The sequence below is a fragment of the Morus notabilis genome, unplaced genomic scaffold (assembly GCF_000414095.1).
Source record: "Morus notabilis unplaced genomic scaffold, ASM41409v2 Scaffold361, whole genome shotgun sequence".
In the NCBI taxonomy this organism is placed as follows: Eukaryota; Viridiplantae; Streptophyta; class Magnoliopsida; order Rosales; family Moraceae; genus Morus; species Morus notabilis.
This window is the reverse complement of record NW_010357470.1, coordinates 96,950-120,065: the sequence shown is the minus strand read 5'-3', so window position 1 is coordinate 120,065 and position 23,116 is coordinate 96,950. Positions and strand designations below refer to the sequence as shown.

At 35.1% G+C, this 23,116-nt stretch overlaps 3 protein-coding genes and 1 long non-coding RNA gene across 4 annotated transcripts in view; 3 read left to right on the top strand and 1 right to left on the bottom strand.

Annotated features, from left to right (window-relative positions):
• LOC21391492 (ubiquitin carboxyl-terminal hydrolase 6) overlaps window positions 1–873 on the top strand; it is a 6,095-nt gene extending 5,222 nt beyond the window's left edge. Inside the window, exons 15-18 of the mRNA XM_024170997.1 lie at window positions 55–103; window positions 211–330; window positions 425–499; window positions 630–873. Coding sequence (XP_024026765.1) covers window positions 55–103; window positions 211–330; window positions 425–499; window positions 630–685 — 300 coding nt within the window. The 3' untranslated portion in view covers window positions 686–873. The remainder of the gene's footprint in view (window positions 1–54; window positions 104–210; window positions 331–424; window positions 500–629) is intronic.
• An 11,571-nt stretch (window positions 874–12,444) lies between these two features.
• On the top strand, window positions 12,445–12,788 carry LOC21391491. Its single transcript, XR_002902919.1, has 3 exons — window positions 12,445–12,458; window positions 12,618–12,676; window positions 12,772–12,788. It is a non-coding gene; the product is annotated as an uncharacterized LOC21391491 (long non-coding RNA).
• Window positions 12,789–16,391: 3,603 nt separating this feature from the next.
• Window positions 16,392–19,358, top strand: LOC21391490. The gene is made up of 3 exons (XM_010090074.2): window positions 16,392–17,348; window positions 17,445–17,639; window positions 18,890–19,358. The coding sequence occupies exons 1-3, from the start codon at window positions 16,392–16,394 to the stop codon at window positions 19,100–19,102; spliced, it is 1,365 nt and encodes a 454-aa protein (XP_010088376.2). The 3' UTR covers window positions 19,103–19,358.
• Window positions 19,359–20,975: 1,617 nt separating this feature from the next.
• LOC21391489 (dof zinc finger protein DOF3.1) lies at window positions 20,976–22,661 on the bottom strand. Its single transcript, XM_010090073.2, has one exon. The coding sequence runs from the start codon at window positions 21,880–21,882 to the stop codon at window positions 21,301–21,303; it is 582 nt and encodes a 193-aa protein (XP_010088375.1). The 5' UTR covers window positions 21,883–22,661; the 3' UTR covers window positions 20,976–21,300.
• Between the last annotated feature and the right edge of the window lie 455 nt (window positions 22,662–23,116).

Below are 23,116 nucleotides of genomic sequence, written 5' to 3'. Positions count from 1 at the left end.
TATATATATATATATATATATATTAACCATCTTTCACCTATCATCTGCATACAGGGATCATCAAATGGAAATGGAGAACCATCGAATTCTAAATCCGACCAGGGTAAATCTCAACTCCGTATCTTAGCCACTTGTTTGTTTCTTTGGGACATTAGGTCCCGCATTTTAGTGCCTGCTCTTTCTCACTGTTTGGCTAATTCTTCGCCGCAGGTGCTGAATCTCAGAAGGAGACACAAGTCACCGGAGTTTACGATTTGGTTGCGGTGCTGACGCACAAGGGTCGGAGCGCTGATTCAGGCCATTATGTTGCCTGGGTCAAGCAAGAAAGTGGTGAGTTCTCTACAGTGACTAGCTAGCCATTTGCATTAAGGCTTGTTTGGATCTAAATTTTCAACTGATGGGTACTTCTCCTTTTTGGACTTAGGGAAATGGATTGAGTATGACGATGATAATCCTATCCCACGGCGGGAGGAAGACATCACGAAATTGTCTGGAGGAGGTAAAAGATTTATCCAAAATATTCCCTGGAACTGTAGTAACTGCAAAATGTTAGCTAGATCTTCTTAGCGCACGGTTAAATCAGCCCAATTATATTCTTGTTCACTAATAAACTGCATTTTTTATTTCAGGTGACTGGCATATGGCGTATATTTGCATGTACAAGGCCCGTGTCCTTCCCATGTAATGTTTCTTTAAGCCTAATTTAACTGGAGACTCATTTGTTTCTATATTTCACAGAGTACTATGAAATAGACAGATTTATCAACCGAATATGGGAGAATTGGAGGTTGTACCATTACACCTTACAGTTTGTTCTCAATGTGATCTAGAACCTTTCCCTGCAAGGGCGTGGTTCAAGTTTTTAAATTCAAATTTTTGTGATCATACGTTTGATATATCGATTTCTTGTCAAGTAAAATAAGGGTTTCCGTTGCTGATGGATGACCTAGACTAAAAAAATTCAGAAAAAGTATTATCTAGAGTTATTTTCACCAATTGGATGATAGCCACTTGTCTTACTTTGAGCCATGACATTAACATATTGAGGAGGTTTAAATACAGTCTTGAACTCTGATAATTTCCTCCCCTCTCCCAACATCAACCTGTAAGCCCACCCACCCCCCAGAGGCAATCTGCCACTCAGTGACCCAACGTCCCTTCCCTCTCTTGCAATGGACAACGGTGATGCGGCCGGACAACGGCGATGCGGCCAACTTTCTTTCCCAACAACACAGCCGTGACCAGTCCCCCACCCACCCAACCCCCTTCCCCGCGATGTCGACGACCTAGATTGACGCTTAGAAATAAAAAATATATTCTTTTAAATATGTTTTATGATTATTAAAACGCTTCAAAATAGTTATAAAAGCATCCCATGCAACTTTATGTCCATTATTTGAAAGATGATGGAACGACTATTTTGCAAATTCGTTCAAATGTTAAAGAAGTAAAAGCAAAGTGAATGTCGGTCCATTATTTGACAGAGATATGGAATGACTAATTTTGCAATTAATTCAAACGTTAAAGTAGTAAAATCCAAGTGAATGTCCAGAATTAAATTAAGACAAATATATTCTTGAAGGCCATCAATGAAAATAATTCTAGTATAACCAACGCTAAAAATACGAGTATAAATTTTTAGCTAGATTGAGGAAATTTTAGAGTCTAATTCAATCTATCCGACTTGTGTCTTTAACCGTGTGTTTGGTAGAGTGGAAAAGAGAAGAAAAAAATAGAGCAAGGAATTTGTAAAGGAAAATGAAATTTTAAGTTGTTTGGTAGAGAAGAAATGAGAAATGAAGGAAAATAAAAATCCATGGAGCCTGCTAATTTTTAATCTTTCCAACTTTGGGAAGAAAAGAGGAGAAAAAAAGTTTGATAAAAAAATGAGATGTAAAATAATAATTTTAACATTCACCATTCATCATATTTTTATTTGTATTGGGGTATTATTGTAAAATGTCTTAAATTTAACATTTTCTTTTCACTTTTCTTTCTCTTCTATCAAACAACATGAGAGAAAACTATTTTACTTGTGATGACCCTCCTCAGTGACCGTCATGTAACTGAATTTTAACTTGTACTTACTGAAATTTATTAAAATTTACGGAACTTTTTTTTTTTAAGTCTTATAGTAGACATATGTCACGAATTGCTTTCTTAATCAAAATATTCAAACCTTAACTTATTTGTTTCTCAAAGCTTATAGATATATCTATATGTATATACTTACTCCGTAAGTCCTGCTTACTAACAGCCATAATCCACAAAACCATTTAACATATAGTTTTAGAATTATAATTAGCAAAACTATTTATAATGTAAAACTGATTGCGGAAATATTTGCGAGCGGTATTCATTCCCTGATCTCCACATCGTTTATCCATTCGCCGTCAGTCCATCAAGTATTATATGCATGTTGCTTACCTACAGTATAAATATTTTATGATGAGCTTTCGCTCAGCAAGTAGGAACTATCTCTCGTAAAATAACTGTAAGTTCACATAAATAAATATGCATTAGCCAATTATGCTTAATTATGATCATGTCTTATTGAATTCTTATTATCTTATCTTATCTTACTTACTTATGGGCCCGATGCTCGTACCACTTGCGCGCAATCATCGGAACGTGAGGGTTTGCAAGATCCCCAACGTCACCGTGATTATAACTAAACCGAATGCCTCCCTCTCAGAGGACTTTATTATATTTTTTTTTCTTCTCCCTTGCGGAGCCTGAGTTACCTCCCTCTCAGAGGCTGGTACGACACTCAACTGATATTACTCTTATAAGTTCCTCTTGACTTATTAAGGTGTATGCAATATGACATAGCATAGCATACTACAACATGGAATGTACTCAAACACATATAATTCATGTGCAACGCTTAAGTGTATGCAGTATGACCTAGCATAGCATACATAACATGTACTCAAATACATATAATTCATGTGCAATGCTTAAGTGTATGCAGTATGACCTAGCATAGCATACATAACATTAAATGTACTCAAACACATATAATTCATGTGTACTGTTTATTTTAAAAATATATTTATATTGTAGGCGAGATTCCTACTTACTTGATTTTACAGAGCTGGAATTCTCTTTTCGTCAAACAGCCTACTCTCTTACTTGCTTACTTCTGAAAATGAACACACATTGAGAGTGTGAGATTAACTGTCGTTTGCTATTCTACTTTAGCAACTTATGAAGGAAATCTAACCCTTTCCTTAAGGCATGTATTCCTCTCCTTTAATGAAGGATAATTAACTATAAGGATCAATTTATTAAATCCTAACAATCTTATTTTCTTTAATTGCCCTTATCCTCCACTTGCCTAGATTGAAAATCAATTACCCAATCCAGTAACTTATTCTCCATAATCTACCTCATTGGACTTATTATGATATTAAGGCCCAATTCTTCCTAGAAATTTAATCGCGGCGTTCTAACTCTTAGACCGTTGAAATTTAAACTCAAACGGGGTCTCTTGAATTAATACGGGCGTTGGACCCACATCTAATCTTCAAAATTCTAAGGACCTAACGTATTGGGCTCGTAGGTGCCCATCGGGATTATATGCTCGATAAACCATTAAGTTCTTAAAAAAAACTATTTTTCTTGAAAACTTTCTTTACGAACATTTCCGTTAAAACGAGGTTTAACACCATAGTGTTTTACTGAAATCACATATCAGGTTCTTTGATAACCTTCTGTTAAAAATCACACTGTGTTAGTTTTGTTTAGTTAAAACTGTGCAGTTTCTGAAATCTGTATTTTTCTGCATCTTAGAGTCGGATTTCAAAAATCTGTTCTTCACAACAATTCTTCATCTCATCGAGATCTAAAATTGTCGTTTTTAGATAAAACTGAAATTCAGTCTCTAAAGGCCTCGTTTGGTTGAAAACAGTTGCTGCTATTTTTTTTCCCGAAACTGTGTTGGACAGCCTAAACCGTTTTTGCAAAATGGCTTTAAACTTACTTTTAGAGTTAAAATCAGGTTTTGTCACAGTCACAGAAAAATGTTTAAAACATCAAGAACCATAAGTTTAAGTTTAGAAATGCTGAAAAATCTCGCTCTAGGGTCCTCATTTTCGCGTTCAAAGTAACCAGAAAATTTTTCCTACAACCCAAAATAAGCAAACTTAAACCAAACCTAAACATACCACATAATACTAATCAAACTAACCTCAAAACACACAAAACCAACATAAAAATCACACACCCTTATTACAACTTATTTCCTCAAGAACCACAAATTACATCCTTGATCCACAACTTAATTTTTGCTAGGAAAATAGAGGAGAAAGGTTTAGAATTTATACCCTTGAAGAAAATCCTTGGTTAGGCTCCTCCTAGAACCCTTGATCACATTCTTCTTCCTCTAAGGTTTGTTAATGGCTTGGAACTAGAAGAGTATAAGAAAATTTGAGAGGAATATTTCTAAGTCTCAAACTTTGCTAGAACATAACAAAGAGATGGTTTAGAGTTTATATCCTTGGAGAAATGCTTGACTAGACTCCTCCTAGAACACTTTGATCTTCTTTTTCTTCTTCTATTGTTTGCTAGTGGCTTAAGGTTAGGAGAGTGAGAGAAAATTTTGAGAGGAAATGGGTGGAGTATGGCTGGTTTTGGTGTGTGGAAAAATAGAGGAAATGTGCAAAATGGCTAACCTAATGCTTGCACTAATGGTCTAACATTTATAGACTTTGTTTGATCTCATCTTAGTTCTTAATTAAGCCTATCAAGCTAGCTTAATTAGCAAAGTTTTTGGGTTAATTTCCCCTTTGCTTGGCCGGTTGGAAGCTTCATGAGAGAAGTGAAGTAAGCCTTCTTGTCAAATAGTTGATTTGATTCATCTCATCATGAAATCTTCTAGCACACTCAACTAACCAAAATTTGGCTATAATTTCCCTAAGCATGGCCGGCCAAGTGAAGAAAGAGAGGGAAAAAACCAGGCTTCTTTTTGAAAATCCATCTACACCCAATAACTTTCTGGTTCTTCGGTTTCCCCACTAGGATCCAGGTCTCATTCTTCTGTAAGGACCTCATTTCCTCAACCATTGTTGCCTTCCAATACATCCATTCTGAGTTGTTTTTCGCCTCTGCTACTGTGCTGGGTTCACTCTGCTTCACTTCAACCGCTGCGTTTAGTGCAAAGGCAATGAGATCCGCTTGTGCAAATCTAGGAGGAGGCTTGATCTGTCTTCTAGGTCTGTCTCGGGTCAGCACATAATCTCTAAGGTCTTCTTCTTCTTGGCTTGCTAGCTCATGGCTTGAAATGGACTGATCTTGTTGGTTTGTTTGTTCACTGATGCTAGAATTGATCCGAGTAGCTCCACCTTGCTCAGTAAGGCTGTGATCATTTATTTATGGTTCCTCAACATCTTTTTCAAATGAGCCAGTGAGTTTATCACCATAATCATTCAAGCTTTCTGGAGTGTTTTCTAATTGTAAATTTCCTGGATCATTTTCTTGCTGTCTTTCCTGCATGTTAGTCTTATAAAACACAAGCTCATTGAAAATAACATCTCTACTAATGACAGATTTCTTTTCTTCAATCAACCAAATTTTATAACCTTTAACACCTAAAGGGTATCCTAAGAAAACACATTTCTTAGCCCTGGGATTAAGTTTACCTTGACTAACAAGTAACATGCACATATGCAATGCTACCAAATGGCCTTAGGTGATCATACTTTGGTGGGGACTTAGACCATAATTCTTCAAGGACCTTAAAATCTATGGCTGATGATGGGGACCTATTTATCAAGTAACATGCAGTGGCAGCAGCCTCTGCCCAGAATCTTTTGGGTAAACCTGATTCGTTTAACATGCACCTTACCTTATTCATTATGGTTCTATTCATGCGCTTAGCAAGACCATTTTGCTGTAGCGTATTTGTGCATGTGTGTTGTCTAGCAATGTCATTTTCAGCACAATACTTATTGAATTCATTACTACAAAATTCTAGGCCATTATCTGTTCGAAGTCTCTTAATTTTATTACCGGTTTGGTTTTCTATCAAAGATTTCCATTCTAAAAACTTAGCAAAAGCATCATCTTTAGTTTTTTGAAAATATATCCAAACCTTCCTAGAATAGTCATCAATGAATGAAATAAAGTATTGACATTTTGAAAGAGAAAATGGTACCATAGGATAGCGCCACAGGTCTGAATGTATGTAGTCCAAAGTCCCCTTTATTCTATACGTAGCTGTTGAAAACTTCAATCTATGAGCCTTTCCCAGGACGCAGATTTCACAGAAATTCAGGTTGTTGATTTTCTTCTTGTCCAGTAATCCTTGCTTGGCCAGTTCTTGAAGTCCTCTTAGGCTCATGTGTCCCAATCTGCGGTGCCACAGTTCTATTTGATCACCAGCATGAACTGACACAGCAGATTCACCTAGAATAGTTTTCCCTTGAAGCACATACAAGCCCTACTGCAATATTCCTTTCATTACCACCATGATCCCTTTGAACACCTTCAAGATCCCACCTTGTGATTTATATGAACAGCCGTTGGTGTCTAACATTCCTAGTGATACCAAATTTCTCTTGAGATCAGGGATGTATCTAACACCCGTTAAGGTTTTTACAGAGCCGTCCCACATTTTGATCTTAACAGACCCAATACCTTTCACTTCACAGGAGATATTATTTCCCATTAATACCTTGCCTCCAGAGGTATTCTTGAAATCACGGAACCATTCTTTTTTGGGTGTCATGTGAAACGTACACCCAGAATCCATGATCCATTCATCAATTGGATCATTGTCAGACACTGTAAGGACGTCTGCAGTGTCAAGATCATCAGTGGCAGTCGCAGCATCTCCATTTGAGGACTCATCACGCTTCTGATCCTTCTTTCTCTGAGGGCAAAATCTTCTAATGTGACATTCTTTATGACAGGTCCAACATGTTTTCTTGAACCTTGATTTTGATCTGGATTTGCTCTTGCCCCTGTGTTGATTATCCCTCTTTTCTGGTCTTCCACAAACGTTGAGGCCTTCTCCATTCGATCTTGAATTTTTCCCATTTGCTTTGAGATCCAGTTCCTTTGAGTATGTTGCTCCCATAACTTCATCCAGTGACAAAGTTTCTTTGCCATACTTCAAGGTACCTCGCAGTTGATCATACTGCTTAGGAAGAGAGTTCAGGAACAAAATGGCTTGATCTTCCTCGTCAATTGAGACCTCAATACTTTCAAGATCAGCCACAAGTTTGGTGAAGACGTCGACATTCTCATCAATCGACTTGCTCTCATCCATCTTGAAACCATAGAAGCATTGTTTCAGATAAATTTTGTTCGGTAACACTTTGGTCATGTAGAATTGCTCCAGCTTTGACCACATCTCTGCGGCTGATTTTTCTTTGACAACCTTCCTTAGAATCTGATCACTTAGGCTCAGAACAATAGCATTTCGAGCCTTCTTCAGAATGTTGGCCTTTTCTTTGACATCAAGAGTATTTGACATTTTTTATTCTCCCTTTAGGGCTTCATCTAGTCCGAGATTACCAAGATGAGCCATCATCTTCTCCCTCCACAGATTGAAGTCGTTCTTCCCATCGAACTTCTCAATGTCAAATTTGATCGTCGACATCTTCAGAGAAAGAATTGAGGCAGTGAGTCAGAATGTTGAACTTCAAGTTGCAAGATCCTCCAATTGGCGGGAGATGCTTTTAAGAAATCGTTTCTTGGGAAGCTCTGATACCAATTTGTAGGAATTTATCCCTGAATATGTACCAAGAACACGAAAACAAGCAACCAGAGAACCGCGAAGAAAAGCAAAACAGAAAACAGAAAATTAAACAGAGAAGGAGACAAGTGATTTACTTGGTTCAGATCCTTGCGGATCCTAATCCAAGGTAGGGATATCTCCCTAGCTCAATCCACTAGTTCGTCAATGAGTATATACCAAAATCCACAGACCATGCAAAGATCATCAGGAACTCTTACAAATATAGCATATCAGTTTCTCACCAAATTCCCAGGAAATAAATGCCCAAGAGCCCCAATTACAAACCCAGAAATTCCTCAGGAATTTCTCTCTCTCAGATCTTTTCCTCTCAATGGTCTGTTACAAAAGTGGTTTTTCTCTTATTGTAAAACTGCTTGACAAACTAGTTTTATATATATATCAAACTCGAGCCGGCCTTTATTTTAATATGATAGTTGTTAGTGCCACGTCACCAAAAACTCCAAGCTGCAGTCTTGAAATCTTGCCGTGTACCTCCAACTAATAAATATCTTCTATTTATTTGCAATCTGAGACACACTTAATTGCAACACATACAAAGTCTAATAGAAGAGAAACCGTCTTTATTATTATAAAACAAAATTGTAAAGACACCGAAAACAAATAATGCATATATGGTGAGAATATCGCAATTATTAAGGCATCGTTCACTTCGCGGATTCGAGTTTTTAATTTGAGTTGAGATATGACATTTGCTGAGAGCTTTTCACTGTAGCAGAAAAAGTTAGACGTGACATTTTCTGAGAGCTTTTTACTGTATAAACCTAAAATTGAAAACTCGAATCGATGAAGTGAACGAGGCCTAAGAATTTAAGACAACTACCAAAAGAAGAACAACCTCATAAACACAGTTAGACGGTTGGCACAAATCTGACCAAATCAACCAAAGGGACCCAAACAAAACAACGCTACAATGAGACAGAGCCAACACCTTAAAAAAAATCCACCATGTAAGCATAGGAGGCCCACCCTCCGTCTCCAGCAAACAATCAATGAGGCAAGCACCCTTCCAACTGCATAACAGGGACCAACTCCAAGGCTCAGATCCACCAAATCTGGTAGATTAGCCCTAAGTGGCACACCCGCGACTCATGAGCACCATTGCCCGGCCACCCAGCCACACACTTCGGCCACTGCTCATAAACAGTGACCGATCCAGGATTTAATTCCAATGAGGGCATAAATAAAACAAAATTTATAAATTTAAAAATAATAATAAAATTTTGTGGAATTGACACTTAAAATTCAATGTAAAATTAATATTACTCCATTTGTTCAATATTGCTCGTTTATCTAAATTGTTTTAATTAATCTATTTTATTAAAAGGGACAATTATAATTAAAAATGTCAATAATAGAAAGGTAGTAATTTTGCACTTTTCCCATTAAACAATAACAAAATGTATGTAAAATTTCTCCATAAATCTAAAAACATAAATTACTGTACATAAAACGTCTTTTTTTTTGAGAAAGAGGAAAATAGGCTAAGATTTGAGATGAATTAAAATTAATAGGTCAATAGTTTACATAAGTTAATAAATAGGCCAAATTATTATTTTCGTCCATAATTTGTCTGGTTATGAACCATAACTTGACAAGTTATTGTACATAAATCACAATTGTTGTCCATAACTTGTCTTGCTATGAACCATAACTTGACAAGTTATTGTCCATAAATCACAATTTTTGTCCATAACTTGTCTGGCTATGAACCATAATTTGACAAGTTATTGTCCATAAATCACAATTTTTGTCCATAACTTGTCTTGCTATGAACCATAACTTGACAAGTTTGTCCGTAACTTATCTGGTTATGAATCATAACTTGACAAGTTATGGCCTATTAATTTATATAACTAAAAGTTAGCCTATATACTTTCTTAAGCTTTTCATATTGGCATATTTTCTACTATTTCCGTTTTTTTCTTAGAAATGTAATAAAACTTCTTGAACCTTAAAAGGTACAAAACAAATATAAGCATACAATTAATAAACACGTTAGATACCTTAGTTAATATGCTTATCATTGTTAATTTTTAAATAACTAATGTTGAGGAACAACCAAATATAATGTGTAAGAAAAGAAATGAAAGAATAAAGTAAGAGAGTGAGGGTGTGTCTAGGGCTGTAATTCAGCCAGGTAGGTTCAGGTTGAGCCGAAAAATTGAGCCGACCCGTTCAGTGCGGGTTGAGAAAATTTTAGGCCGCAACACTCTCTTAAGCCCACAAACCCGCAACCTTTCGGGTGACCTCGGGTAGGCTCAGGTTACTCGGGTTGGTGAAAACCAATTTTAATCTATGACTTCATACCTCTTTTAACAGTCCAAAAGCATAAAATCCATAAACAGTCCATATGCATTAACATAACATCAAACATACTTCTTAACAGTCAATAAAGTTCAGAAATAAAATTAACAATACGTCAAATAAACAGTTCATATAGAGATAGTCTAGCAAAATAGATTTAGGGATTTAGGGTTACACACTTAAATCGGGCCGGTCGGGCAAATCGGGTTCAAAAATACCCACCCCGCCCCCCAACCCGCACAGTGCGGGTTGGAAAGAGTGAGTAAAACAAATGAAAGAAGAAAAATTTGGGAATAGAGGGAGAGAAAGATAATACACAGGTAAACATGAAAAATAACAAGAGGGATGGAACAAGATTTGAAAAGCAGATAAAAATTAAAAAAAGATGACGGGTTCGTTCGTTTCGTCAGTTTGAGTTTTTAATTTAAATTGATAAATTACTTTATGTTAGAGGAAACACTGTTAGTACAAAAGGTTGAATTTGAATTTTTGTTATAAAAAATATTGTATGTAAGAGGAGTGATAAAAAAAAAAAGATTGTTCATGACTTTATTTAAGAGGAAATACTGTTTATATAAAAAGTTAAATTTAAATTTTTGTATTAAACAAGTTACTGTAACAATATTCAATAAGATATAGAATTCTTCAAACATTCTTCCTGAGCAAGTTTCTTTATAACATGTAATACAAATGCATGCGAATAAGGGTAGACCTTTTTATTTTTTTTTTGGCTTTCCGTAGATTCATTCAATATGCAATATTTTTTTTCTTTGTTTTTATTTTGACAATAATAATGAGGTAAGGCTTTTTATTTTAGTGGGTGTTTTGAAGATTTGTGATTAGAAAATAAATTATTTGCTTAGATTTCTTCACGTGTTCCACAAATATATGTGAATAAATTTCGTTGCTCTTATGTTATTAGGTATTGATGGAAAAATGGATAATGTGGACAGACTCTCTAACTTACCTGATTTTATATTACATCATATATTGTCGTTTCTTCTTAGAAAATATGCAAACAGAGAATGTGTATTGTCTAAAAGATGGAATTCTATTTAGGTGTCCTTTCCTATATTTGATTTTAAAGAAACAAATCATGAGAAATCCTCCGAAGTAATAAATGCTGTGGACAAGTCCTTGAATAGCTTCATTGCGAAGAAATTGCGAATACAAGTTTTGTTACAGTAAAATACTCTCAGAAACAATCATATTTAACTTTTTTGCTACAATAAAAAGTTCTCACATAAAGTCACATCTCAACTTGAATTAAAAACTCAAATCAACGAACTAAACGGGTCTAAGTGGTCCTTAAAGAATTCGATCCTACGTTGTTTTCGACGGTTGATAGATGGATGGCGTTAGTTCTTGATAATGGTGTTTGTGAGATGCTCCTAAATGTCAATACGCGGTCTCCAGTTCCTCCAATTGGATATTATCACTATCATCCTCTGCCTGAAACGGCATTTGTTGTCGGATCAAACGATGTTTCTTCCAACTTTTATTGGAGGGTATTATCATAAGTGAGAATATTATTTGAAATATTGTTCGCAACTGTCCTAACCTTGAGTATTTTTCTCTTTGGGGTTTTCGTGGACCAAAAACTCTTGAGATTTCTAAACTTGAGACAGTTATAGTTGGGATTGCACCTGGACTCGAACTTGGGAGAGTTGATATTGATGGACTAAATCTTAAAAAAACTCAGGATGCGTTTGGAATTGGTTCCAAAATGATTTTGTTTTTTTGTATGAAACTGAAAATAAAAACGTTTTCGATCTCAGACAGAAATCATTTCTGAAAATTCATTTGGTAGTTTATTAAGAGATTTTTTTTAGTATAAGAAAAACCTGAAATTCCGTTTGGTTATACAATTTTTATTTTTAATTTAAGAGCACTTCGTTAGTTCATTTAAGTCCACACTTATTTGTCAAAAAAAAGTCATCCACCCAAAACTCAAAATGAAAAATAACTTAAATTCGTTTTCAATTTTTAAGTTATTTTACACTAAATTGAAAACTGTCTTTGTTTTCATTTTTTTCACTTTTTTCCTCCAAACGCTTTTCCTCATCAATCCCTACTTTTTTATCTCAAAAAACATGAAAAATTGAAAACGGAACTGATACCAAATACGCTCTCAGTCTCTTGACTTATTACGCCCGAGAATTTCCCCATAACATTAACTTGACTAGCATTAATTTGACTACCTGTCATCATTTGAAGGAACTAGTTTTAAAAAAATTGTGGCGTCACAATGACTCGTTTCATTCTCATCTTTCTAGATTTCCTTTCCTTGAGAAACCTTGAAATTAGTAACTGCCACGTGTTTCGAAGGATTAGGATTTCTGCACAAGGGCTTAAGAGACTTCAACTTCAGGGCTGTGAAACGATTGAGGTGATTGAAATTGATGCTCCAACTCTATTGTCCTTTAGATATAGGGCTTATAACATGCCTGTCTTATTTTCAAAGAACATTCCATGTCCAATGGAAATTACTTGTGCAATATACGACATAGTTGGGCAAGTTTTCAGTTCTTGGTTTCTTGACTTGAAGAATTTCTTGGAGCTTCATCTCAAAGAAAACGCTTGCAGCTAATATTCAATGAGAAAGAGGTATGGTTTGTAGTATCATTATTGTTGTTGCCGGTGTTGTTGTTTCTTGCAATTTTTCCTTTTCTTTTGACACATTACTTGTTTGTGGATTGAAGATTAGTTTTGATCTGGAAGAATTAGGAGAAGATGAAATTTCTCCAGTTGTCCAAGTTGACTATTTAGAGTTGAATTGTGTTTGCTTCAACAACGAACACCCAGATTATGGATCTCTTATAAATGGCCTACTCTGGAGTTGTCATCCAAAGACAATATTTGTTCCATTACGTTCTATGTTCCAAAAACATGTCATAGAGGTATGGTTTTTACCCCTTTTCATATTTTAGCATGTATGTTTGTTGGCAGCTCTTGTGCGATAATAATTTACCTTGAACCAATTGTAGTTATTCCTCAACTTTGAGTTCGCATGGCATGGTGCTTGTGGTCAGAGAGCCAAATACTAAATCCTTTGTGTGTGTGTGTGTGCGCGGGCGCGCGCGTGTACAACATGTTTTACTTTGTCAAGTTAAGGTGAAAATTTAAGGGCTTGTTCTTTTAGAGTTTAACTTGAGTATAATTCTTGAGTTGAATTTGAGTTATAACTTGAGTTGAACTTGTAACTTGAGTTTGTGTTTGGTTGTGTACATTTAAGTTATGGTTTGATATAATAATCTTTTTGAGTTTGTGTTTGAGTGAGTCAAAACTTGAATTTGTATTTAGATAGTATTTTAATAAAAACTCAATGCTAATAAAAAATTTTAATAGGGTATATGGGTCGGGTTTTATTCGTCTTTTCGTTGTCAACATATAGAAAAAAAATAATCTCAATCAGAATTAAAACAAAAAAGTTATAGCATTTTTAAGAATAGAAAAAATATTGTTCATTAATTTGAGTTCGAGTTTCTGAACTCGAGTTGAAGGGGAAACTTGAACTCGAGTTTTAGTCATAAACTCGAGTTTGAACTCAAGTTTAAACTCGAGTTTAAACTTAAAAGAACATGAACTCGAATAAAGTTGTAACTCGAGTTACTTTTTTTTGAGTTTTTCACTCAAAAGAACAAGCCCTAAATGCTTTCAGGGAATTGGAAGAATTACCGAGATTTTTTAGTTTTGTTAATAGCATTTTCTTTAGTTTGCGATCAGATTTTGTACTGTTAAGTTCTTAAACATCTGCTTTTGTTTGCGGATTTTGGCATGAAAGTTTCTCGCTTTGAGGATTTTAGTGGATATCTTATAGATTTAGTGTCTTCCCGCTTTTGCTAAGAAGTTAATGAAGTTATGTGCTCTATGTCTTGGGCGACTTATGACCTTTGAAACTACCCAACATGATCTATCTGAATGAAGGAGTTCTGCCAAATTGAGATGCTATATTATAAATCTCAACAGGATCACAAAGTGAGGATATTGAAAAACTCCGCTCCTAATATATGACAATAATGTTTGTTCTTGTTTGTTATGCGTTATTAGTTGTTTTGTTAAGATGGATCGGAGACTAACAGATGTTGTTGTTCTTTTAAATGTCATTCGAGACTAGTTTAAGTGGTTGGGTGCGTGAATGTGTGTATGTGTCCGCAAGGAGCGTATATTAAAAAAAAAAGATTAAATTCTTTGGAATTATTAATTGCTGTGGAAGTCGGAAATTTTTAGACTTCCCTAACTCCAAAATGTTTAATATCATACATCTTGTATTTCTGTATACAGGTTCGTCATGAATCAAGAGGAGCAACTGCGAAGATTGAGATGTTCAGAGGCATTAGAGGTGCTCGGCTGGTAGATTGCAAACATTTGTTAGATATATTGCCATCTCTTACAAAAAGATCATCAAGTACGCTTTAACTTGAAGTGGGATTTTCGAAATCGACAGGGGTGACCTATACTATCTTAGAGCATAGTTATGTATTGAGCTTGTAAGATTTTTATTTGGTGTTCATTAATGCTTGCTCACGAAACCTTGTTTAGGCTATTACTTGATTATGATACGTAACACTTTAAAAGATATGCGTGTGTGTAGTTGCTAGACTTTCACATTCACTTTTCTTCGCATTTCTCCACTCTTCGAATCCGTTTGGTTCATGGATTAGAATCATGTGATTAGAATCATTTTTTATTTACGTGTATTTTTTGTGAGAGAAAATATTGTAGCGAACCACGAATCATGATTCGAATCAGGGAACAAATCCCTCTACCAAACATCACCGAATCATTCTTTTCGGTTCTTAAACGCTCGCATTTCTTGTTCATTTTTCTAACCTGCATTTCTCTATTCTTCTACTTCTTGCTTCAGGGTAATTTTCCGATATACATGTCTTCTGCTTTCTTATATACTAGTTGACGTGTATTAAGTTTAATTACCGTGTTATTAATAAAAATATATAAAAGCCTAAAAAGAAACTAAAATAAAAAAATAATAATAAGTTTTAGGGCAAGTAGGTTAAAAAAAAGGAAAAAATGACTAAAATGAAAAGAGAGCAAAACCTTGGGGAGAAAAACAAAAACAAAAACAAAAACAAAACTACTAAGGATTGACACTTCTTATATATACACTAGTTGAAGTTCATGTGCAATGTATGTGGAGAGTAATCCGTCTGTTAAATTTTAATGACCGTGTTATTATTAAAAGCATATAAAATTTGAAATAAGAACCAAAATGAAAAAATAAAATTTTTGGGCAAGAGGTTCAAAAAAGATTAAAAAAGAGTACAATGAAGAAATAAATAAATTTCAAAGAAAAAAAAAACCAAAACAAAAAAAGAAATAAATTTGAGCATAGATATAAAGAAAGGATAAGAAATGAGTAAAATGAAGAAATAAATAAATTTTAGAGTAAAAAGAATTAAAAATGGAAAAAAAAAATTCAGAGTAAAAATAAAAAAGGGGTTAAAAGAGAACCAAAATGAGAAGTCTTAAAAAAAAAAAAAAAAAAAAAAAGGGGGAAATGATTCAAAAAAAAAACATTTTTTAACTAAAACGTTGGCGTTAGATAGATATATAGATATATTGCCGTTTTGGTTGAAATGCCCAAACAGTGAAAGCTTTTCTGCTTTCATATAGACAGATTATGAAAAGGAAAAAAAAATTGCTGCAGCTCAAAGCACATTTAAAAAAATAATCGTGTGGGAAAGTCGAGGACAGGAGTAACTTTAATAGGAATAGCCTGCCTTCGGAACCCCTTATGAATACTATCTCGTTAGCAAAGCCGAAGTGGAATCAAAGTGCGAAAGGGAAAACTAACGTATAAAAATCAACGTACAGAGAGAGATCTGATCGAGTTGTATTTGTAGTTAACTAAAACAGAGGTAAACCTTCTCTCGTTTTTTTTTTTTTTTTTTTTTGTTTTTTTTTTTTTTTGTTTTCTTCCCTTAGATTCGTTCAAAATGCATATTTTGCTTTTATTTTGATATTGTTAATGTTAATCAGGTAAAACCTGTTTATTTTAGTGGGATGTTTTGGAGATTTGTGATTAGAAAAGAAATTATTTGCTTAGATTTTCTGACCTGTATAACACAAATATATGTGAATAAATGTCGTTGGTCTTATGTTTTTAGGTATGGACAGAGAAAAGGATAAGGTGGACAGATTCTCTAACTTACCTGACTTTATATTGCATCATATATTGTCGTTTCTTCCTAGAAATGATGCAAACAGAAAGTGTGTATTGTCTAAAAGATGGTATTCTATTTGGGAGTCCTTTCCCATATTTGATTTTGAAGAAAGAGATCCTGATAAAGCCTCCGGACTAATGAACGTTGTGGAGAAGTCCTTGAATTGTTTCATCGAGAAGAAATTGCGAATGCAGAGATTTCGTCTCTTCGTGATCCTTCGTGATCATCAGTTGTTTTCGATGATTGACAGATGGATGGCGTTAGTTCTTGATCATGGTGTTCGTGAGATGCTCCTAAATGTCAATGTGCATTCTGGAGGTTTATTTAGATATGATCATTTTTATCCTCTGCCTGGAACAGCGTTTGTCACAGTTTCTTCCAAGTTTTATTCTCTTCAGAAGCTAAAAATGGATGGTATTATTATAAGCGAAAATATTATGCGAAACATTGTCCGTAACTGTCCTAACCTTGAGTATTTTTTTCTTTGGGGTTTTCGTGGACTGAAAACCCTTGAGATTTCTAAACTTGATAAACTTGCTATAGTTATAATTGGGGTTCGAAGCAATGGTGGAGGCGAACTTGAGAGAGTTTATATTGATGCACCAAATCTTAAAAAATTCAGTCTGAAGACTTATTACGCAAGAGAACTACCTCGGAATATTAACTTGACTGGAATTAATTTGACATCCTGTCATCTCCTAAAGACACTACATTTAAGTAAATGTGGCATCACGGATGACTCGTTTCATTCGCATCTTTCTAGATTTTCCCTCCTTGAGGACCTTGAAATTAGTGATTGCCGCATGTTGCGAAGGATTAAGATTTCCGTGCAACGACTTAAGGGACTTCGACTTGGGGGCTGTGAAAAGATTGAAATGATTGAAATTGATGCTCCAATTCTATCTTCTTTTAGATACAAGGCTTGTAACATGCCTGTCTTATTTTCGAAGAACATTCCATGTCCAATGGAAATCAGTTATTCAATGCACACCAGAGGCAGGCAAGTTATCAGTTCTTGGTTTCTTGACTTAAGGAAATTTCTTGGAGCTTCACCTCAAAGAAAACACTTTAAGCTAATGCACAATGAGAGCGAGGTATGGTTAGTAGTATTATTATTTGCTGTTGTCAATGTTATAGTTTCTTGCAATTTCTATTTTTCTTGTGACACATTACCGGTTTGTGGATTGAAGGTTAGTTTTGATCTTGAAGAATTAGAAGAAGTTGAGATTTCACCGGTGTTCCAAGTTGACTATTTAGAGCTAGTTTCTTATAGCTTAAAAGAGGACCTAGATTGTGGATCTCTTATAGATGGTCTACTCTGGAGTTGTCATCCAAAGACGATATTTGTTCCGTCGGACTCTGTGTTCCTAATAAATTGCATAAAGGTCTGGTTTTTGCCCTTTTGCATATTTTAGGATGTATGTTTGTTGGCAGCTCTTATGTTATAGATAATTACCTTGAATGGATAGTAGTTATTCTCAACTTGTGTTGGTGCTTGTGGCCAAAGAGACAAATATTAACTTAATTCTCTCTCTCACACTCACACACCTTAAATGGATTGAACTGCTATGTTGTGTGAAACAGGTTTTACTTTGTTAAGATAATGTGAAAATTTATATGCTTTTAGTGAATTAGATTAACGAAGATTTTTAGTTTTGCTAATGGCATTTTTCTATTGTTGGCAATCATATTTTGTAGTGTTGAAGTTCTCAAACGTCTGATTTTGTCTATGGATGTTGGCATGAACGTTTCTCGCTTTGAGGATTTTTGTGGATATCTTATAAAGTTAGGATTAATTTGGTATTGTTGTGCTATTGAAAATATTTGCAGTAGCCTTGCTGTTAGTCAAAAGTTATTGTGAATGCGTTTTGCTACCTTTTTTTTTTCAAAGATGTCGTGAATACCAGAGGCAGAATTATAAGTGTTTGGTAATCTACGTATAAAATTATTATGGAGATGTATAACGATGAAAATAGACATACTTTATATATACAGATGTATAGTTTTAGTTTTTATTTCTAATTTTGAGGCAACATTCATAATATTTTTTTACACTAATACTAAAAAAAATCTAATTTTAAGTGAGGTGAAAATATTCCTAAAATATGCAATGACACAAACAACTTTAGTTGACATTTCAACTTTTTTTTTTTTTTTTTTTGAAAAAAGATCACAACGACATTATTTGCGTAATAAAATGCTCAAAAACAGAAAAATTTCAATAATAAATAAAGACTAAAGTTACGATTTATTGTTGTTATTTATGAGTTAGTGTCTCCCTGCTTTTGCTTAGTTGTTAATGAAGGTATTTGCTATTTGTCTTAGGCTATATATGACCTTTGATATTACCAGACATGATCTATCTGAATGAACGAGATCTGCAAAATTGAGATATCCTTTATTCTAAATCTCAACAGGATTAGAGATTGAGGATTTTAAAAAACTCAGGCCCTAATATAATGTTATGTATGATTGTTTTTGTTTGTTATGTGGTGTCAGTTGTTTGTTAGAAAGTGGATTGGAGACTAACGGATGATTTTATTGTTTTGAATTTGTAATTGTTGTAGAAGTTGGGAAATTTTTGGACTTCCAGATAGAAACGTTTATTATCATACATATTCCTGTATGTATGTAGGTTCTTTGCGAGAAGCTATTGGACAAGGAACAACCGGAGTGTTGCACTTCTTCTCGCGTCAAATGTTGGCGTCATGAATTAAGAGGTGCAAAGATTGAGATGTTCAGAGGCATTAAAGACGTTCAGGTGCTAGATTTCCCACATTTGTTGGAATCATTGTCATCTCTTACAGAAGATCATCAAGTACACTTTAAGTTGGAGTGGAATTTTTGAAATCTAAACTATTTCAGAGCATCGTTTTGTATTGACGCTGGTAAGATTTTTTTTTTTTTTTTTTTTTTTAAATTTAAATGGGTTATTCACACTAGTGCTTCGTAAACTTTGAAGTTCTTCCCACTGTGCCCCTTCAATTTTGAAAATTCCATTGTTCTCCCACTTTGCCCCTTCTCTTTAGTTTTACATCAAAAACACTAGCAGGGGTGGACCAACGCCACAACCATGTGTTATCTTTTGGTCCGTTTGGTGAACAGATAAGTTTGAGCAGAAATTTAAAATTTATGCACATTTACCTCTTTTAAGTTCAAATTCATTTTGGACTATTAAATAGCCGACTTCTCTCAGCAAGCTCCTAAACCAAGATTCAAAGTCCACGATTACAGCGTAGAACGTGTAAAAATGAAAGAACCGCAACAGTATAGACCAACATTAAATGAAGCAATGGAAGAAAAGTCATAGCTTTCCTACTCTTTCCATTTACGTTTGGTTGGCAAACGAATGATAGCCTATATATATATGGCTTCTTCAAATATCATCAATCACCGTTTGTTTTTCTTTGCAAGTCCGTTTCAGCCGTTGATTTCTCGAGCCAAGTCCGCATCAAAGATGAATGGATTATTCTTTGTGGGCCAATATTTCCTTCATTTTGCTGAAGCGACTCAGCAGCTTCATCCATGTGGTAGGTTGCCTATGATTTGGCTTACCATATTACATATAGGCTGGTCCAATTAAGCGCATAGCCATGCGTGGCCCACATATAAGAGAGACAGAAGGATTGATAATTCAACTCCCCTTGAAAAAGATCATCACTAGATATCATTCATTTGAAAAACACATATATTAGCTCCCACAACCTAACCACATTCAACTTGTTCTAGCAAAATCTTGACAATTAAATCCCACTATTAAAATGGTCATTAATAGGATATTACACTTGCTAGGGGTCAATAATGATATTCAATTGCACATAGCTTGCCAACATTAGGCACCACTGAATACAACTCAAATTTATAAATTCGTAATTTCTAGACTCTCACTAAAAGAAAAAATAAATAAATAAATAAAGCACACAACCATGACCAACGACTTGAAAAGATCTCTCAAATTGTCTCCATGTAAATAAATAAGTAGCAACTCATTCATTAAAGCTTGCACATTGTGTATGATCCCACTCGTTAGAAGATATGGTCAAGTAGAAAGATTTTTAAAATTAGGGGGATTTGGTCTTGGCATCTTGTGGAGAATGAGATCAAAGCTTTAGAATAAGAAATAATATCCGAAAAGAAGGGGAGTTGAACTTTGTCTGGCCCTCAAAAGACAAGCTAAACACAAATAAAACTTGAAATGTGCACTCTGGATTTCCCCATATCTTCCACCACTTAACATTTGTTATTTTATTCATACATACACAGCAAAGCGTCAAAGCCTCTTAATAAAATGCACCATGCATGCACATGATGCTATACATACAAATTACATCATTACATATACATACAAAGAAAGGTCTTTAGCTAGAGAATACAACCTAGAGCTTGTTTTGTGCACCCAGACAAACTTTGGTGCACTTTAGTTGTGTTGGTGATGATTCATGCCCAATTAACAATTATTACAAATAGCATTATCGGATATTAATGACATCAATTAAACACTAAAAAGCCCATTTTAAAACAAACCAAAAAAATATAGAAAAAATGAAGAATTTACTTTTAAAAATGTATGTGTACATGGACCATTGCTTTTTATTCTTAATAAATATTTGTTTATTAGTGTAATTATTTAACTAAAAATATTATAAATAAAAAATAAAGGTAAAAATCTTAATCATGCATCTTCAAGGATATGTGTGGTATGTGTCCAACCCAAAAACATATTAGCATCATAATGTAATTGTAAGTTATATATCAGACAACATACAAACAAAAACAACTTAAAAGCGCAAAGGATAATGTTACACAGAAATGCTAGAGGGTATTTCATGGCATTAGATTGTGGTATGTGTCATTACTCTACCCCAGAGAGAGAATACTATAATTAACTTTAAACCATTTTTGGCTCTTTCCTTAACCACATCATAGTCTATATTTAGGAAAAAGTACTATAATTAACACCCATTACTTTAGAGAGGGGAAAGGAAAAAAGAAAAAAAAACAAAGAAACAAATTTCAAAGCAAATCAAACTCTCTTCCCTCTCTCTCTTACTGAAAACTTGAACCTGGCGTGTAAATGGCGAGGTCCGGCCACCCATTGCCTCCACCCCAATAGCTCTCCGAATTGCCATTGCTCTGCACTTCCACACCAATGCTCCGACCCGAATCCGAATTCATCTCAGGGCCCGAATTCACGCCCGACCCATTATGGTTCATGCCCTCCAGAAGCCCCCCAAACTGCCCGTTTGAAGTCAGGAGCGAGCTGAAGCTTCCCGGGATGTCGAGCATCCGGCGGTCGTTATCGGCCGGGGAGGCGTAAGAGCGGGCCGGATCGGATTGGAAATCTGGGTTTTGGGTCGAGGAGGTGGTAGAAGAGGAAGATGAAGATCTTTTTGGGTTGGAGGATCTCTTAGCGTTCTTGCGGCTTCCGCCGCCGACGGGGATGTTCCTGAGAGCGCCGCCTTTGGTCCAGTATCTTCGACAATTCTTGCAGAAGTGGCGAGGCTGAGAGAGATTGTAGTTGTTGTAGTAGCAGAATTTGGTGTTTGTGGACTCGCACCTTGGGCATTTCAGCTGTTCCTGTTCTGGGAAATGGGCTTTCATCGGCTGGAATGTTGCTGGGTCTTGCATGTTTGAAAGACTTACTGCTCAACAAAGCTTGTTTTTTGTCACAAGAAAAAATAGTTGCTTTTTTTTTTTAGGGATTTTGTGAGGTGGGTTTGATTCAGATGAGCTGAATTTGACGGTGAAGAGCAAGATAAACTTGAATTCTAAGCACTTCAGGGTGTTAATAGGAAACGGACAAACCCAAGACTAAATTTTGGAGCTTTTTTTAGTGGGAAAGTTGATACTTTCCTGAATATTAGAAATGAAATGGGTTCTGATGGACTGTGAAGTGGCAAAAAGGCAAAACAGAGGCCTAAAAGTGGCCAAAAAGAAAATAAAATAAAATAAAAGGTTGGATATTTTTTCAGGGAAAGGAGTGAGCTTTCATTAAGGAGATGAAATCACAAACACATAAACGTTACTCTTGAAAGCAGATTTCCAAAGTGTCAAAACTTTGCTTAAGTTTTGAGTTCCATGCTTTTGTTCACCATGAGGGGAGGGGAAAAAAAAAAGAGAGCACGAAACCAAAATCAACAAGAAAAGGAAAAGACAGTATTTTGGAGTGAAATTCTTATGAAGGGGATTGGAAGAAAACAGGATTCTTCTTCTCAATTGGGTTTTAACTCCATGGAGATGGAGATGTGAATTCGAGAGAGAAGAGTAAGGAAGCGAAAAGATATTTGGGGTCTGGAAAAACTTGTTCTGGAGAAAGAGATGACCTATCTATTTGTGTGTCCGCGTGAAAGTGACGACCAGACTTCAAATAGAGACAGAAAATAAAAGAAAACCTCTCTCTCTCTCCTCTCTCTCTCTCTCGTAGTCCAAGTGGGAAATAAACTGGACCGGCTTAGCTGCTTCTGGGATTGAGCTTATACAACTTCCACTAATCATATGGTTTAATTAAAAAAAACCATTTTTTTATTGGCAGCATTCTAACAGTAATTATTCTTAGTTCCTCTAGATATATATAATGCCTAACCTTAGGTTGTCTTTTAGGTAGAAGGTCAAAAAGTCAACTTATATGATTAAATTATTGGTGGATTAACGTTAAACATATGATTAATTTGAGAAGTCTAGATATGATTGTAAGAAAAATACTAGTTTAGCTTACTAGTGAAGTTAATATAATGCATGCAAAGAGAGAGTGGAAGTAATTTTATTTGACGTACTCGTGTAGCGCACCCAAAAAAAAAGGAAGAAGAAGAAGAACCTAATGGCAAGTAAAAAGGAAAAAGAAAATTTGAGACCGAAATCTTGC